Source organism: Solanum lycopersicum, chromosome 12 (genome assembly GCF_036512215.1).
Source record: "Solanum lycopersicum chromosome 12, SLM_r2.1".
Lineage (NCBI taxonomy): Eukaryota > Viridiplantae > Streptophyta > Magnoliopsida > Solanales > Solanaceae > Solanum > Solanum lycopersicum.
The window spans coordinates 12,253,023-12,272,324 of NC_090811.1; the positions used below are offsets into that span (position 1 = coordinate 12,253,023).

General features: G+C 33.0%; 2 protein-coding genes across 2 annotated transcripts; both read left to right on the top strand.

Annotated features, from left to right (window-relative positions):
- The first annotated feature begins 2,816 nt into the window (after positions 1–2,816).
- On the top strand, positions 2,817–11,581 carry LOC138340214 (uncharacterized). The gene is made up of 6 exons (XM_069291912.1): positions 2,817–3,280; positions 5,576–5,754; positions 6,160–6,286; positions 7,271–7,490; positions 7,591–7,600; positions 11,400–11,581. Exons 1-6 carry the CDS (start codon positions 2,817–2,819, stop codon positions 11,579–11,581), a joined length of 1,182 nt encoding a protein of 393 aa, XP_069148013.1.
- A 138-nt stretch (positions 11,582–11,719) lies between these two features.
- LOC138340215 (uncharacterized) lies at positions 11,720–13,677 on the top strand. The gene is made up of 3 exons (XM_069291913.1): positions 11,720–12,664; positions 12,775–13,216; positions 13,361–13,677. Exons 1-3 carry the CDS (start codon positions 11,720–11,722, stop codon positions 13,675–13,677), a joined length of 1,704 nt encoding a protein of 567 aa, XP_069148014.1.
- The last annotated feature ends 5,625 nt before the right edge of the window (positions 13,678–19,302 follow it).

Sequence of the window (19,302 nt, forward strand, 5' to 3'; positions counted from 1 at the left end):
ATTCAGTTCGTTGAAGTTAAAGAATTTTGAGGTACAGCTATTTCTTTAACAGGTTTAATCCGTTTTATCTTGGGAGAAATTAATCCATAACCTTGGGTACAGTGAGGGGATTAAATTTCTTAAGGACACACAGTAGTTTCTGTGGACTCGGATTAATTCTTGTATTTTAAATTTTTTCTGCTTCATCTTGTTTCTGTTCATTAACTTCATAAATACAAGTTATTGTAAGAATAACATTATGTAACATTGAAGAATTTTTATAAAAACTACAATGAGGACTTGAGTGTTATCTAAAGTAGAAAAAGTCAATTTGAAAGAGTAATACTTTGATGGCTAGATGATTTTTGTGTTGCCTAATTTACATCTTCAAACTCAGTGAATACAATTTTGAAACTGTGTTTCGCTGCTCTGCGTAAATTTTATTGTAGTTTCATTTCACACACGAGCAAAAGTTAAAGGGAAAAAACCTAGTGTTGGCGCATTTACGTATATTTTGAACATTAGAAAAAACAAATTTACCTTGTGCGGGATCATCAACAAAATTGGAAATTTGTTTTGACTTTCAGTGTAGTTAAAGGCGATGGAGAACATTCTCGGCACATTGCAACTGTTAAAAATTTTGTACTCTAATTAATCAATTTGGTTCCCCATGTAATCTTTGGAGTTGTTGGTCTGTATTTGTTTAAAAAATATTCAGTCAAAGTAATTTATATGTAGTGGTGATCTGTTTTGTATTGGTTGCCCATCAATCCATATATTCTGTAAGAGACAAGTGAAAAATGGTAAAATTGTGAGGAGTGACAAAAAAGAAAGGGATATTAAGAGGGCTTAAAGATAGCAATCATTGTGATTTTAAGTAAAAGAGATGACTGTGGTAATTTTTTTAAAGAATAACAGTAATGCCTGATCATTGAGTACTGTGTTAATACTCCATATGAACAATGTTGTACGTGCACAGAAGAAGGCAGAAGAGAGTAAAGGCTGTTGAGCAGTAGGCGAATAGTCGCGTCACTTCATGAGGTGGCATAATATTTGGTTGGCGAAAGAACGCCACAGCATTTTGGTTGAAGTCGGATTTGATGTGCGTGTTTTTCATGTAAAAGGGAAGGGCACTTTTGAAAATATATAAAAATAAAAGGATTTTCTTGTGGTGGCGCCATGTAGGAGACCGTAAGGTTTTCCTCGATATAAATATATATATGAGTGAGATTCTTGAGTTGTTTCCTCATGCCTATTTTTCAACATGAACCTTATTATTTGAAGTATTCACTGAGTTATTGAAGAGTACCTTTTTAACCGAATCAGTATCTTTAATCGATTTTCTCAAAAGATAAAAAGGAGTTTTTGAGGAATGTTTAAAGAGGCCTTTCCAGTAAACCTTAAGGAAATTATTGACTCCCAAATTTATCATTTTGTACCGAGAAAAGAGAAACTTCTATTTATAATCAAGTAATGTGTTCAAAGTTTATTAAGAGCAATTGCCTTTTTTAAGAGGACAATTTAGAAACTATCTTGAACCAGAGATAGAGTAATATTTTTATACATTGACCAAATGTAAGTATTATTCGGAGTAGTATTGAGCACCCATGTGAGGAATAATTCAAATAACTCACATCCCCATAAACCATGTCTTGCAAAGATGGGTACATGATCATCCATTTCAGATGAATCCTTAGAGCCTTCGGGAATAGCCTAGTGGATCCACTTTGTTGAGATGTTCTATATGTCATTCAACCTTCATCATTTATGATGCAGATAAACAACTTTGGTGAGCCTTCTTGCTTTTCGGAGGATTTCACAATTTACTTCCATGTTATTTTTGAGTTGTCGTGGGTCTTGTCCTAACTTCTATTCTAGTGTTAGAGAATTCATATAGTTAGTGTTGATGATTCTCTCAGTATTTCCCTTTTGTTTTGAGACATTTCGAGATTGTTTTGCAAAGTATTACTCCCTCTGTTTAAAAAAGAATGACCTAATTTCCTTTTTAGTCTGTTTCAAAAAGAATAACATCTTTCCTTTTTGGTAAAATTTTAATTTTAACTTCCTACATGGCATATTTAAATTCATATTATTAAAGGGCAATTTTACATTTGACATAAATTTAATTTTGGACCACAAGATTCAAAAAGTCTTCGTTATTTTCTAAAACTTTGTGCCAAGTAAAACTAGTTCGCTCTTTTTGAAACAGGGAGAGTATTATTATTACACTTATAGTATTTTCTGGCAGTTGAGTTAAGTATTTACTTGAGTTTGGATGTTATGAATTCTATTTTAAAGCTTCTTTATTCTTGAGTAATTCTTCCGTTAAATAGTCAACAAGGCCAAGGGGTCGCTTGGGGATCAGAAATGGTCCTCAAGTACCGGCCACGTCTTGGGTGTAGGCTCGGGGTGTGAAAACTTGTTACTTCTTATTTTCTTTATTGTTTTTATGTTATTTTTAGGTGATTTCTAGCATTCCAAAAGATGGAGTTGAGCATAAATCGCAAGAGAACTATTGTCGAAGATGAAAATGAAAAAGAGCTTTGCTCCTTCAAACAATCTGAGCTAAAATATTATTTCGCATTTGATTACAAGTTTTGGTAATTAATTATGATATAGATTTTGTGCTAAAATGGTGAGATTAGATATTACATCCAAAGGATATTTAGATTCAACCATAACTCATAAGTGATGCTCTACATCCACCTCTGGAGGATTTAGAATTTTTATTGTACGAGTTGGAATTTTACCATAGTCTATTTGATTTACTCATGTGTAGGGTTTGAGTGAATGTTACTAAGGAACGGTCTTAATCCCATTTCGTTATCCTCTTGCAGATGACTATAGACGTGCACATCATTAAATTAGTCACTATAAAAGTTAGGGAATCAGGTAGTACCGGACATGTGAAATTTGTATTTCATGATAAGGAGGGAACACAAGACTATAGTCAGCAGATATTTTCAAATGATGTTCGCTTAACATTTGATGAACAAAAGCTAATGGATTCTGACATTATCCAAAACTCTACCCTTCAAGCTTATATCGACAATTCAGTCCTGAAGGTACTTTTGGTGAAGAGCACCTATGCTTATGTTGCAATTACAGTGTACTCTAGGACTTTTGATACTATCAAAGATGTCAGATATAGGATTGAGATCAATGAAGGAGTAAACTCAAAGCAATTTTCTCTTATTGATGACGGGAATTTTCTTGAGGATGACAAAACTTTTTTACAAAATCGTTTGTGGATCAACACTTCATATGGTTTCCAATCCGAGAGACAAGCTGCTTATTTCCTGTAGTAATTCTAACAGAGAAAATTGTTAAAATAGAAGTCAAGGATGCATTATATCTTCGTGACATTAAAACAATTATAGAAAAAAGAGTTGGCTACTCTATAAATTCTACGGATTTGTTTCTTCGGGAACAAAATTTCAATATAAGAAAATTTTATATCAGTGTGATATTGATGAAGAGTCCGTCTTAAAAGTGAAGAGTAGAACAATGCAGATCTTAATTTACACTTTTGATGGAATTATTACACTAGACATGCACATGCAAGAGTTAGTCAAGATAAACATACTAATTCATCAACCTATGTTTAAGGGAAAAGTCTAGCTGATAATTGAGATTTAGCGAGATACAGTATTTGAATGCACTCAATTTTTTTATTTTCGTACTTCCTTTTCTATGATAATTATCTGATATTATGAGTTATCGACAAACAAATTTATGCAGTAGAGATGTGTTTTCCATATTTCATATCATTGTTATGTGTCATTTCTTTTCAATAGTAAGAATTTTTTTACATTATTTTTTTTCTGTATTTTTCATTTATTCGTTACAAGAAAAGTTTGAATCACATAAGTATTTTCTGGGGATTAGTATTACAATTTGTAGGAAACTTATTTTCTTAGAAATTTTCATACTAATTCCAGGAAAATCTCCATGTAATTTACATTTTTCTTGTAGTAATTCTTCTTTTTTTTCACAAAATGGTTTCTTGTTACTATGAAAAAGGAATAACTTCTAGTCTAGAAGATGTAAACAATAGGAAATCACAGCTTTAAATTGCTACATGAAATCTGAAAGTGACAAAGAAGGCTTAAGTTTTCTTGAGTTAAATTATTTTTTCTCACGTGATGTTTCATTACATATGGTGTATTTATAGACTAAGTGTGAGAATCACAACCACATAATAAACAAAATATCTCACACCAAACTATGTACCTATGAGACTCACTAACCACCCCTCATTTTAAATCAAGACTAACATATCTAATACTAAATATCTCCAAACTGGGAGTTTCTAGAAAATTCATACTTCTCTAACATATATACTACAAAATATCTCCAATCTAGGAGTTTCTAAATATCTTCATTATTATGTTTCCTCTCCAAACTTGGAGATGTTGGGATTTAGCAAGTGTGAATGGGAAAAGAAAAGAGAGAATATGAAAAATGAGGGAACTACTTTGGAGGGAAAATAAAAAGTCATCTGCAAAGTGCAAATGAAAAGTCATTTCTCCATATCGAAAAAAGAAATGGAAATTGTTGTCCTTATAGAAGGAAAAACTTCCATTATTTCTTAAAGAGATAAGAAGAAGATGCCCCCTCGCGCCTTCGTCGTCATCTGTCACTTGGCTTCGGATTTGGCAAATGATGTGATTGATTGATCGTCGTCGCTCACTCGGCTTGGGCTTCGGATTCAGCAAATGATGTGATTGATAGATAAATTTTTTTGACAAAATTTATTTAATTAGTTTTTGTTAAGTCAAATAAATCCTGTTAAAATTATCTCTTATAAATTGCGGGTAACGGTAACATTCCGAAAAGTTGTTACTCTTTCTGAAAAGTCGTTACTTTCCGAAAATTCGTTACTTTCCAAAAAATCGTTATTTTCCTAATAGACACAATTTTCGGAAAAGTTGTTATTTTTTCCAAAAGACACAACTTTCAGGATAAAATGGGTCTGAACAGATTTCACTGAACAAACACGTTCCTTGCTGCAAATGGCTATAAAAGGAAGTCAATTTTCAATTTTTTCAAACACTGAAAATTTTTCCTTCTCTGCATCTATTTTTCTCTCAAATAAAATCAAAGTGTCGATCGACTGAGTCTGTGTGACTTGTTACTGTTCTTAAGTTCGTTGAAGTTAAAGATGTTTGAGGTACCACTATTTCTTTAACAGGTTTAATCCGTTTTATCTTGGGAGAAATTAATCAATAAGCTCGGGTACAGTGAGGGGATTAAATTTCTTAAAGACACACAGTAGTTTCTGTGGACTCGTATTAATTCTTGTATTTTATGTATTTTCTGCTTCATCTTATTTCTGGTTCTGTTCATTAGTTAACCTTATAAATACATGTTACTTTAAGAATAACAATCTTAAGAAATTTAATAGTTTCTGTGTTTGAGGTTTCTGGAGATTAAAACCTTTATGGTTTTCTACTCTGCATGAATTTTTAAAATTCATTCGATTAACGATTAAAAGAACATAAAAATTTATCGTTAAATCAGAAACAGTTTGTGTAAAGATTTGTTCTTTACTTTTAGTATTTCAAATACTTAACTTATCTGCCATTTGTGAAAGAAAAAAAAGAAAGACTAATTCAAGTAAAACAAATGCTGGAACAGTAAGTGCTGCAACAACAACGGTTGCACATAATCGTTCAAATGTTGCCTTAGCGCCGGCTGAGAAACCTGCAAAGTTTTCTGGTGTCGACTTTAAGAGATGGCAGCAAACGATGTTCTCCTATCTCACTACGTTGAGTCTGCAGAAGTTCATTAATGAGAATGTTCCAGTTATGTCAAATGAAACTCCGGCTGATGAACGATTCTTGGTAACAGAAGCATGGATAGACTCAGATTTTTTGTGTAAAAATTATATTTTGAGTGGTCTGCAAGATGATCTGTACATAGTGTAAAACAATTCCAAAACCTCAAAAGAACTCTGGGATGCTTTAGAAAAGAAGTACAAAACTGCAGGTGCCGGAAAGAAGAAATTCATTGTGGCAAAATTTCTGGACTATAAGATAATAGAGTAAGACTGTCATCACCCAAGTTCAAGAATTGCAGGTCATAATCCATGTTCTCCTTGCTGAAGGTATAAATTTATTTAATGACTACGTAGAAATATTAAGATTTCCCTTAATACTCACATAATCTTTAATGTAGGATTGATTGTGAACGATGCTTTTCAAGTGGCTGCAATTATTGAAAAATTACCTCCATTATGGAAGGACTTCAAAAATTACTTGAAACACAAACGCAAGGAGATGACTGTTGAAGATCTCATAGTAAGGTTGAGAATCGAAGAGGATAATAAGGCTGCAGAAAAGAGGTCACGTGGTAATTAAACAATATCTGGAGTAAATTTTGTTGAAGAAGATCCCAAAAAATTAAAGAAAAGAATGAAAGCATCTGGTCCACAAAGCAATCCTCCTAAGAAGAAATTCAATGGAAACTGCTTTAATTGTGGTAAACATGGTCATAGGGCTAATGAATGCCGGGGTCCTAAGAAGGACAAGAAAAAGAAGAATCAAGCAAACTTGACTGAATCCAAAGGAGAAATGAACGATCTCTGTGCAATGCTTTCAAAATGTAACTTTGTTGGATATCTAAGAGAATGATGGATATATTCTAGTGCCTCATGCCATGTTTGTGCCAACAAAGAATTATTTTCATCATAACTCCAGCACTTATAGATGAAAAATTGTTTATTGGAAACTCCGCTGTTGCAAAGGTGAAAGGAACTGGCAAAGTCCTATTAAAGACGACATCAGGCAAGGTGGTGATTTTTACACTACACCATTTTAGGTCTACGACAACACTAAATCTGGACAACGCTTATAAAGTGTTGCCTAAAATACTTTTGGGGACGTTTTTAAAGTGTAGCCAAAAATTTTGACTTTTAGTTACACTAATATTAGCAACACTTCTAAAGTGTACTCTTTAATGGGATAACCTACACTTTATAAGTGTTGTTATAGTTGGCAACAACTATTTACATAAATGGCCACACTTTTAAAGTGTGCTATTTTTATAATTATTAATACAACACATGAAAAATGTGGCCTTAGTGTTTTCCCCAAAATTTTATATTCCCTCTAACATTTTAACATTAAAATTTGATCTCCCTCCATTTTTATTTGTCCAAAAAAAATAAAACATTAAAGAAATATTTAAAATAATAAAACATTAAAACAACAAAACGGGCAACATTACTGAAACTTCAGCTGAAACTTTCACTTTCAGCTGAAGAACAACTTTATGTTCAAAACTGAAGAACCCATTTGCAAGAACTGAAAAAGAGGATCGAAGAACGGAAGAAATCGATTTTCGTCACAAATTCTGTCAAAGTTCAGTTGAGAACACCATTTTCAGTCGAAGAATCAAAGAGCAATGTGATTCATCTAAGGCGAACTGAAGAAGAAGATCCTCCTCTCCGAGCTTCGTTGTTCAAGATTGGAGAGCTGAAGAAGACGATTTTCTTCAAAGATTCTTGGGTAAAATGTTGTTCCATCAGATTTTCTTTTGAAAGTTGAAAGAAAATGCTTCACAAATTAACTTGCTTCATATCTTAAAGCTTTAGGGTTGTTGGAATAGAGTTTATCAGGTAAGATATTTTATCTTCAAAAGTCTAAATTATAGCTCTAAGATTTTGATATTCTTTTGTGTCAGTCCAAAATTAAAGTTAGGGTTTTTATGACTTGTGTTATTGATACGAATTTTATTGATTTAGGGAGTTTAGTTTGTAGTTGTATGACGTATAAATGGGCAGATTATCTTTGACAGACTAATTTTTTCTCTTAAATGTTTAATGTAGAAGCTAAAGCTAAGTCAAAAGTATCTGAAGAACTGAGTTGTAGCTAAGTTATCTTTCTTCGAAGAAACTGAAGTGTTGAAGCTGGTGATACCTATAATATTTTGTCCCTAATATAGATTTCGTCAAGTGTAAGTAGCTACTCTACATGAATTTGAAAAATTTTTAATGTATGTTTTAATGTCACTGTTTTTTTAGTCTTTTTTAGTCTTCCTGAGTTCATGATTGTGCTCGTCTTAAGCTTGGTTTGTTCCTTTGTTAACAACATTGATTCTGTCTTGTAACTATTTGCTGGTAAAATTTTTCTTTTTTCGGCTACATGTCTTGAAGTGTCTAGAAGTCATTTTGTTGTTTGTCTAGTGCATTTTTCAAGTATAGATCAGAAACATTAGTTCAATATTGCTTAGTTGTTTTGGGATCAGCTCGAAGTATGAATTTGTTAAACTTGCTTTGTAGTTTGAGTTGCACTATATAGAAAATAAATCATATGCCTTAGAAATTGGAGATATAAGATATATTTTTCAAGTCTAGAACGGGTGGACTGGGAGCAGTAACTTGTGAGAGTCTTTTCTGCTAACTGTTACTAGCAATAACAGAATAAAAGTAGAAGATTTGTTTTTGTGGTATGGACAACTTGTTCGATTTTGGATATTGTTGAAAGTGAGGCTTGCTTCATCTAAGTTTTAGAAGAATTAGGAGAAGTTAGTGCAAACAAAATAAAGAGAAAGTTTTGTATGATGTTAAAGTTTGACCTATTTGATGAGTTAGATGCAACAGATGAGATAATAGCTTGTAACATTCCAATTTCATTACATGTCAAGTTCTTCCATATAAAATAGTAGTAAATAGAATTGTAAAGACAGTCTATGGTCAAGTGCTTTTTTCCTCACTGACTATGTTTATCGGACTCTCCAAATATGTTATCACACCCATGCATGTGTTGATAAGTGAACTAGAAATCGGACTCTCCAAATTTGAGTCTCACTAGCTATGTCTACTTTGTCCGAAAAAGTGAACTAAAAATCATCTTTTAAGACTGTATATTCTGCTATATCCTGTTGTTCTGTTCCTCTTTAATATGAATTTATTCATACATACATAAAGCTTACACTTCTGCTCCTTCGCATGTTTTAACTCTTCCAGCCAAGGACGTATTTAAAAATGAGAAATTTGGGGTTGTTCTTTACACTTCTGCTCCTCACGATTTTCTTGTTGAATAGTGAATTCAAAAGCTCTAATTAGATGATTCATGCTATGTTACTTACCTAGTACTTATTGGATATATTTTTTATAGTTTGAAGGTTGATCCATGCTGATCTTACTTGTGACTTGTACCACTTCCATGGATCAGATGAATTGATTGAAAAAAAATATAATGAAATATGACTTGACAAGTGTAGCATGTGCTAATGAGATAATCATCTCATTTTGGTATATTGAGGTCAGTTTATTCTCCATGTCTTTTTATGTAAACATGAATATATAACTTCTTAAATGTCTTTAATTTATAGGACACATAGTTAAAATAAGGTATTAAAACTAGCATCTCTCACTCTTAGGACATGAAGTAACTCATCAAGTGTGTAAAAGAATACTGAATTAAAATAAGTGATAGATACAACATTTAATATTATCCATTTACTTTATCAAGTTATCTGAAAGTTTCTACTTTGTCACGATATATGTTGGATATGATATCCATTTCCTTTATACAGTCAATGGCATAGTGACAAAAATTACTATAGAAAATGCGACGAAGACTAGGATAGTAATTGCAGATAGAGACATACATATATTGGGATCGTTTTTGAACATTAAGATTGCTAGAGATTCACTTTGTAGGCTCATTATGGGGTCTTCCGCTGATAAGGTTTATTACAAGGTCAGAGTTGTTATTGCCGAGTCGAGATGCTTTGTTTTTTTTTATGGGATGTTTAAGTATCAAAGTTTTATTTTGTTTGAAATTATTGGATCTTGAGATTTTGACCAAGTTCTGTCTTTTTCAAAAGATGAACATTTTAAGTATGGAGTGATTATATGTGTACTAGGCGATGACCATATAATTTTGGTTTCATGGTTATAGCTTTGTGTTATCTTATATATGCTAATGTTATATAATTATTCGTACTTCTTATGTGGTTTGTTAGACTATAATATGATTATTTCAATAAGATTAGTTAGGTTGCCAGTGCACATTGTGGTTTGAAGACTTGATTTTAGTTTTGATAACACACTTAAACTTTTTGATTGCTTAACTACTCATCTCAGAGCAAATTAGAATAGTTTGAGACCATTTTGTTGGTGTCTATAATTTTCAGAATTATTGTGTGAATTGTTCTTGTCTATGTTTCTTCCCCACTGTACATGCCAGATATGATCATAAGAGTCTGTGTTTCTTCCCACTTTATATGACAGATATGCTCATAAGACAACACATCTGCATAGACATATTTTTTGTGAAGTAAGAAGGATGTCATTAATAAAGCATCAAGCAGATGCACAGATTACAAAAGAATGATTTTTATGTGTCAAGAAAACAATTAACAACAGTGATGATAAATTCCACGTAAGAATCCACACTAAATACGGGAGAGAGATAAACCCTCTGATATAAAGCTTCTTCTCAAGTGCATTCCATCCAATATAGGAAAAGAAAAAATTAGTAGTGCCTATCTTGTGCTTTTCTATGAACCATGTCAACCTTTTTATCCTTTCTATGTGTTGATTTTTGCTACTACTAATAGTATATATCTGACTGTGAGATATAGAATTGAACAAGAACTAGGAATAGAAATCAAGAAAATCCCTTCACGGATAGGTTAAGCTATATATAAAGTCTTCTATGTTATCTCCCCTTATTTTTCTGAATGATTTTTTGATGAAGTAAATTGAGTTGTTTTGTAGTCCTGGTAGGTTCTGATTAGACTTAAAAGCTAGTTCAACTTGCTTGCTTTAGATCGCTTTAATGGTTTTCTTCCATTTTTAGATTTTGGAAGGCTACATAACAATTGAAGTAAAATTAATGAACTCTTTAAAATTAGGTTTCCAGTAGACCTTATCACGTGATTCTGTTAAGCTTTGAACACTTCAAGATTCTTGAAAAATTTCCTTATTCTCGATTAGTTCATTAAATTTTGTCTATCCTATTAATTCACTGTCTTTCTTAATTCTTTCTATCCTATTAATTTTACTTATTTTCCCTTAGAACCAAAATCAACATTCAAAAACATTTGTGGAGGATTCAAAGTTTGATTTGGCATAACACAAGTGTCATGACTACGTAAGAAAATATTATCATCTCATAACACCTGATTTTGGTAACTTAATCATGAATTTAATGATTCTTATTGAAATATCAAATATTTATATCTTTTTTATAGGAATTCAAATATCCCATCCAAGGATTGGATGAATTTAGCAAGATATAGCCAACCCTATATTGATGGTGTGGAATCATTCCTAGATTTTGCTTACTCTTATGGAAATCCTCACGGACAGGAAATTCAATGTGCATGTGCAAAATGTTGTAATATTCGTTGGACTCGAAGGAATGTAGTGTATGATCATCTAATATGCTATGGATTTGTTAAAGGTTATACTAGATGGATCAATCATGGAGAATGGGATATCAAGTTGAATGTTGAAGATGATATGGATTGCTCGCGTGATGATATTGATGGATTGTTGAATGATCAATTTAGAGATGCTGCACAGGCAAAAGGAGCTTATAATGGTCCAAATGAAGATGCCATGAAATACTATAAATTAGTTTAAGAGGCAAGCCAAGAATTATATCCTGGTTTTACAGGATTCTCTAAATTATCATTCACACTTCGTTTATATTTGTTGAAGTGTCTACACGGATGGAGCAATGAATCATTCACTTCTCTTTTAGAGTTATTAAAAGAGGCGATGCCCGAGTTGAACATTCCTCCCTCTTACAATAAAACCAAGTGTATGGTCAAGAATCTCGGCCTTGATTATGAGAAAATTGATGCATGTCCAAATGATTGCATGTTGTTTAGGAATGATCATAAGGATGATAAATTTTGTCATACTTGCGGAGCTTCACGATATATTGAAAATCCTGAAGTTGATGGTGAGGTTGAGTCTTCTAAAAAATCACATCGAGTTTCAGCAAAGACTTTGAGACACTTTCCATTAATTTCTAGACTCAAAAGGTTATTTATGTGCTCAAAGACGGCAGATTCTTTGAGGTGGCATGATGAGGAGCGTTCAAAAGATGGAAAGTTAAGGCATCCCGCTGATGGTCAAGCATGGATTGATTTTGATGGGTTGCATCCAGATTTCGCACTAGATTCTCACAATGTGAGATTTGGATTAGCAAGTGATGGGTTCAATCCATTTCGAACCATGAGTATATCTCATAGCACATGGCCAGTTATGTTGATGACGGATAATATGCCGCCTTGGATGTGCATGAAATCTGAATATTCTATACTTTCATTACTTATACCTGGGCCACGATCACCTGGAAATGACATTGATGTTTACTTACAACCATTGATAGATGAGTTAAAATTGTTGTGGAATTCTGGGGTTGAAACATATGATGCTTCAAGAAATAAAACTTTTCAAATGCGAGCAGCTCTTATGTGGACAATCAATGACTTTCCTGCATATGCTATGTTGTCTGGATGGAGTACAAAAGGAAAGTTTGCTTGCCCTTGTTGTAACTATAACACTAATTCTCACTATCTTAAGCATAGTCGGAAAATGTGTTATACGGATCATCGTGTTTTTCTACCCATGGATCATCCATGGAGAGCTAACAAAAGATCGTTCAATGGAAAACGTGAATTCAGGCCTCCTCCACCTTTATTAAAGGGAACTGATGTGCTTCATAACTTAAAAGATTTTGAAAATGTGTTTGGAAAGAAGATAAAGAGATCAAATAATGGCCCATGGAAAAAAAGGTCAATTTTTTTGAATTACCTTACTGGCAGCACAACTTGTTACGCAATAACCTTGATGTAATGCACATAGAGAAAAATATAGTTGATAGCATTCTGGGAACTCTTTTGGATATTCCTGGCAAAACAAAGGATCATGCAAAAGCCCAATATGATTTGAAAGATATGGGAATTAGAAAGGATCTTCATCCAAAAGATGCTGGAGATGATACGAGAACAAAGTTTGCAAAAGCTTGCTTCTCAATGACAAATGGAGAGAAATCAGTTTTTTGTGGAGTTTTAAAGACAGCCAAGCTACCTGATGGCAGTGCCTCTAATATATCTAGGTGTGTGCAACTGGATGAAAGGAAATTGTCTGGTTATAAGACCCATGATGCTCATTTCATGTTACATTACTTGCTTCCAATACCCATTAAAAGCATCCTTCCAAATCATGTGGCTATTGCTTTAATTCGTTTATGCTCCTTCTTCCAACGTTTGTGTCAAAAAGTTATAACATTGGAGTTATTAGATTGCTTATAAGTAGAGATAAAGGAAACAATAAATCAGTTGGAACGAATTTTTCCTCCGTCATTTTTTGATATAATGATTCATCTACCTATACATTTGGCGAATGAAGTGAGATTAGGTGGTCCAGTTCAGAACCGATGGATGTATTCCACTAAAAGAGAAAAGGGTACATTTAAATCATATATCCGCAATAGACGTTATCCAGAAGGTTGCATAGCAGAGGCACGTGTGGGAATAGACTGTATGAATTTATTTTCAAGATATCCGAATGGGGCTGTACAAACAAGATTTAATAGAAGAACTCGAAAAAATGATGAATATGACCCAACTGATGCAGAAACAGTAAGTTTGTTTCCTATTAAGGGATGTCCTATAGGAGCAAAGAAAACTGATCCATTTGTTTTCGACAACAAATCACTAAGTTAGGCACATGCATACTTATTGGGAAATTGTGATGAAATTCAAGAATATATTAGGTACTTTACTTTAATATAGTATTTTTATTTGTATAATTAAGTTTTAACATATTTAATTTATTTATAATTTTAACAAAAAAATACATGATGTGTAGAGAGAATATGCAAGAGGTTAATAATCATCCGCGAAGATCTAAATGGAGCAAGGCCAAGGATCATTGTCAAAACTTCTCTCAATGGTTTGAAACTCGTGCTTTGCAAGAGGATGTGCCTGATTTGATAAAACAGTTGTCTAGAGGACCAAATGTTGTTGCTAAAAGATACTCTGGGTATCTCATCAATGGATATAGATTCCATATTAGGCAGCGTGATGCAAGACGCAAAACACAAAATAGTGGTGTTACACTTGTTGCCTCAACTACGAGCTTTGCAAGCTCAAAGGATAAGAACCCGATTGCTGCAGATTTGACTTATTATGGTAGAATAGTTGATATAGTTGAGTTAGACTATTATAGTCATTTTAAGGTTGTTCTCTTTAAGTGTGATTGGTATGAGGTTGAGAAATATATGTATGGCCTAACTTATGTCTATTTTTACAAGAGATGCTCTCTGGAAGAGCCTTTTGTGCTTGCATCTCAAGTACATCAATGCTTCTATGTGCAAGATCCATATGATCAAGATAGACATTATGTTATGAAGACTGTGCCAAGAGACTTGTTTAACATGAGTGATGAATTTGAATCTGATCTCCCACAAAATTATGAAAATGAGTTGTCTGAACACTTGACAGGACCATCCATACTAGAAGATGATGGTGAAGTTCCCTTAGTAAGGAATGATATACCAGAAACTGTTATTGATGTGCCTCCGGAGGAATTTGATACTCAACAACTTGAGGTTGAGTATGAAAAGGAGTTTGAAGATGAGTCTGAAGAAGATTTCGAAGATGAATCTGAAGAAGAGTGTGAAGACGAGTCTGAAAATGAGTATGAAGATGATTCTGAAGATGAGTCCGATGAATCTGAAGACGAGTTTGAAGATGACTGTACACCATGAGTATTCTTATTTTTATGATGAACATATAGTGCTAACTCACTTTTTTTTGTTATTTAACTTTTTTTGTACAAACACCTTAAGATGTCTATGTATAATGTTGGCTTTGTTTATGTGTGGCTGTTTTTGGTCGATAATTTATGTCGACTTCTTTAATTTATGTAATTATTGTTTTGTTGATGAAGCTTTAATTCTAGCTTACTTTTATTTTATTTGACTGTATGTTGGCACAACTTGTATAACTAAGGTTAGTAATATCTGGAGTATGCATGTTACATTTATCAAATTACATTCTGATAGTAAATGTGAATTGTTGTTGTCCTATAAATTCTTATTTTTTCCTATTACTATTAGGCATTGGACATTACAGGCAGCACAGTCAAGGCAGTGAAGGAAACACAGTGAAATCAGTCCTCCTTATGTACTACTCCCTTAAATTTCTGGAAGCTAAAGATTGTTTCACAACTCGTTCTAATTAGCACAGTGAAATCAGTCCTCTTCTATTTGCAGGTTTGCTTTTTCTATTTAACAATAACATTATTATTGTTTTGTAGGTTAAGTTACTGTTGGGAAAGAAAATAAAGATATTAAAAGAAGGCGGAAATAATGAGTCAATCAGCAGCACTAAAGAAAAAGGGTTCGAATCCGAACAAAGCTCAAAGCCCATTGAAGAATCTGAACATTGATATGCAATATTGATCAAGTACTGAATTGACTAACCAGTTCAAGATTACGAGAGAACAACTTGCTAACGAACGCAATGATAAAGCTAAGAAAGAGCATGTACCAATAGAGCATAAAAGAAAGAATTTATGAGGATTTAATTCTACAAACTAAGAAGAGATTATTTCAATCTGGAGAGTCCATTCAAGAGAAAAGAATTAAACTTCCTATGCAAAACTTTAGGTTCCAAATTTCTTCAAAGCAAGGTGTTACTGATTCAGTTTATGCGACTGGGGAAACATTTGGTAATTCAGAGGTACAACATGGTATTCAAGATCAATTAAACTTCAAACAGGTGAAGAGGAAGTATGTCATATCGGCCACAAGTCTTGATCAGTTTCTAGCATAACAATGGTTATAGAAAGAACATGATATTAATGATCTACCAAACTGCAAGCAGGTAAAGAGGAAGTTGATCATAGGCGATGAAACAAAAACAGATAACCACATAGTAGCTGATGATCTTGTGGATCAAGAAGAAATCAATAGGGATGAGTGTGCTATAGAAGAGGAATTTGGCATTGATTGTAGTACGAAAGGTATGTCTCAAGCGTTATAAGATTTATTACTTATATAAATGACATTTCTTATTTACTTACTGTTACATAAATCAAGAAATATTCGAGGCGAAAAAAGTCCGAGGAAAAACAACATGTAAGGATATTCACGCAAGAAATTTGGAAGAAAGAAAGGAGGTGACATTTGATAAAGGGCAAGCAGTGGGACCAACTGGTAAGATAGTGTCCGAATTCACCAACTTTATAGGAACAATTTCAAGGAATCCGAGGTTCATCAACTTGATGTACACTAGTTGGCATGCGGTGCCAGAAGATACTAAAAAGCGCATGTGGGAATATATCAATGTAAGAACAATTAATTTTTAAATTTCATATTTATTCTTTGTTTTTACAGATTGAAGCTAACTATATTTTATTTTACATAGTCCAAATTCATAATTCCAATAGAAGGAAAAGCATGGGTGATGACTGGCTTTCGTGATGCTTGGAAGCGATACAAGTAAAAAATTAAAGAGAGATTTTTTGATAAAAATAGTACCATTGAGGACATGCTAGCAAAACGTCCCAGTGACATTGCAGAAGATGAATTCCGTCAATTGATCGAGTATTGGAAAGACCCAACTGTTCAAGTAAGGCTAAAATACTACATTTCTATTGTTCAACATATTTTTGATTATATCGATTCTATTTTTGTTTTATTTATTAATTCAACATATCTTTTTATATAATTATAGGCCATGCGTGAGATGAATTCTCAAAACAGGAAAAAGCAAAAATGGAGGCATCGAATGGGACCTATTAGTTTTGCAAGAGTACGCGTGGCATTGGTAATACTTAGCATCTTCGGCCATATACATTTAATCCATTTGTGTTCCTCCAATAGATTGATAAGTTTTTAAATATCTTTTTATATAATTTTTAGCGTGCAACCAAAGAAAACAATGAGGAACCATCAAAGTCTGAAATGTTTATTGCAACTCGTACAAAAACGGGAAAGGAACTTCAGGCCGATACTCAAATTGCAATAGTAAGTTTTTTAAAGTGTATTAATGATGAATTTAATTCAGGTTTAATATTTTTTACATTGCTTAAAGGGTGATAATTTATTTTAATATGCTTGAAGGGATGTCAATTGAAGTTACTTAATGAACCATAAACTCATTTAAGCTAGAGAGAAATAAGAAGTACTTGAATATAATATGAAAGTCAATTTTATTCAATAGGCTGAACTTCAGAATCGCCAAAATTCCGGGGAAACTGCAGATGATGCTTTTACGGCAGTGTTTGGTAAGGAGCAGCCTGGTCGACTTAGGTGCTATGGTAGATCAGTGACAGCAAGTTCATTGAAGAAAGATGAGGAAGATAGCAAGCTAACACAAAAACATGCTAATGAAATCACTTCTCTGAAAGAAGAAACGAATGAAATGAGAGAGGAAATAAGAGAAGAAATGAGAGAAGAAATGCGAAATTTTTTTAGTCAATTGCTTCAAAACAACCCTGGATTGAATGTTCGAGGTATGCAAAGGGGTGTTGTATCTAACATTGCTTCACCTATTGATGCGGGTAGTGCACAAGTTGTAAAGGACAAAATCCTCTACAATCTTCCGGGTCAACTCATGATCCGATTCTTCAAAAGGTATTTAGTACTTTTTCAAATTAGTCCTCTCAGTTTCTCAGAAAGTCTTCTTGTTTGTAATTGTTATTGATTAACTTCATGTTTGAGTCAAATTAGTTATTGTTAGTGTCTTTGGTTTGAATTGAGCTAAGGTTTTGTTTCTCTTGACCACTGTTCATCTTGCTTGTTTGGTATGGTTGAAGTGTAGTTTTTCTATGTCAGATTTAGTTTCCTTGTTGCCTCGCTCTGATGAGTATAAAGTAACTTTGAACTTGTTACATATTCTCGATATGGTTTTGAATATTATTGAATGGTGGTGAAACACTTTAAATACGATTGAGTTTTCTTTCTTTGGTTATTGTTAGTGGCATTGGTTTGAATTGAGCTAAGGTTTTGTTTCTCTTGACCACTGTTCATCTTGCTTGTTTGGTATGGTTGAAGTGTAGAACATTACAGTCCAAATTATTGATTAGTCTTGTTGCTACCCTTACGTTAAGGTTGGTGTTTCCAAGGAGCCTTTTTAGTTGAATAAAGATTTGAATGTTTAGTAGAAATCATAGATAACCTTCAGAGTTAAAGGATCCTTTGTCTTAAAAATACAAATTATTGAGTTCTCTAAAAGTATAGATCCCGATGAAGTGAAATGGATATTGAGGATTCAGTCAGTTAACTGTTCTATAGTCACAAAAGCTTGCACAGCAGGCACCATCTATGGCTGTGCTCCTCATTTGCCTAATACAAATAAGATAGAATTGCTTTTATATGGTTCAAGTTTTGGCTTCTATAGAACATGCAAACACATAAATACTTTTAAGTTCATTTTTTTTGAGTTTGCGCACCTTGAATGCAATCAATGACCATAAAGATATCATATTTAATCTATTTTGAGCTAATAACAGCAAGAATTTCACATCAAATTTCGACATTTTACCTGAATAGAAGCTTTTCCATTATCTAAAATAGGAACAGGAAGCCACCAATTGGAATATGAATATTCCCAATTCATGGTCATATTCGCATAAGCACCAGAATCACTAATAACAATACCTGTATCACCAACTTTCATAGTTGAAGAAATCACATAAATATTATCAACACTATAGTCCAAATTATTGTCTAAGCCTCTCTGCAAATAAACTTTGGCATAGTGTGGAATCTGCAATCTGCAATCTGCAGATTTGTTGTTAATATTTTCTGTAACTGCTGCTGCATTCTGTAGAATATCCATGTTGTTAGCATAACTGCTGCTGCAATCTGTAACTTTTGTTAATGTTTTCACTATGCCTTTTGTGCTTCTATATATCATTATTTCCGTCAGTAAAGCATGCTTTCATAACTACAAACAAATACACAAATAATTATAGGAGAATCTAATTGTTTGTGTCTCCTAATTAATTCCTTTTCTCTATAACTGTTGGATTTCATTGTTGCAATCTGAAAGTCTTACCTCTTCTATATAACTGCCAATATCTTATTAGTGTAGGGAAATAGAGGTGATCAAATTTGAAGTGGATGATGAAGAGTTTTTGAACTATTGTAAAAGTTTAAATACATATTTGATTTATGTGTACACATTTAGAATATTGATGTATAAGTATGGGTATGTGTACACAACACATACTATCTTTTGAAGTACTTTATGGGAAATCTATAAATTTGAATTACTTATTAGCGCTAGAGATTATTTATTGCAATATAATATTGGAGTATTGTAATTAGAAATTGT

Coding starts and splice junctions, on each gene's coding strand:
- LOC138340214 (XM_069291912.1), top strand. CDS start 2,817: ATGACTATAGACGTGCACATCATTAAATTAGTCACTATAAAAGTTAGG. Junction 3,281..5,575: donor AGACAAGCTGCTTATTTCCT/GTAGTAATTCTA, acceptor CATTTGTGAAAG/AAAAAAAAGAAAGACTAATT. Junction 6,287..7,270: donor GTTGAAGATCTCATAGTAAG/GTTGAGAATCGA, acceptor TCAAAACTGAAG/AACCCATTTGCAAGAACTGA.
- LOC138340215 (XM_069291913.1), top strand. CDS start 11,720: ATGCCCGAGTTGAACATTCCTCCCTCTTACAATAAAACCAAGTGTATG. Junction 12,665..12,774: donor CTTTATTAAAGGGAACTGAT/GTGCTTCATAAC, acceptor CCTTACTGGCAG/CACAACTTGTTACGCAATAA. Junction 13,217..13,360: donor TTTATGCTCCTTCTTCCAAC/GTTTGTGTCAAA, acceptor TGGCGAATGAAG/TGAGATTAGGTGGTCCAGTT.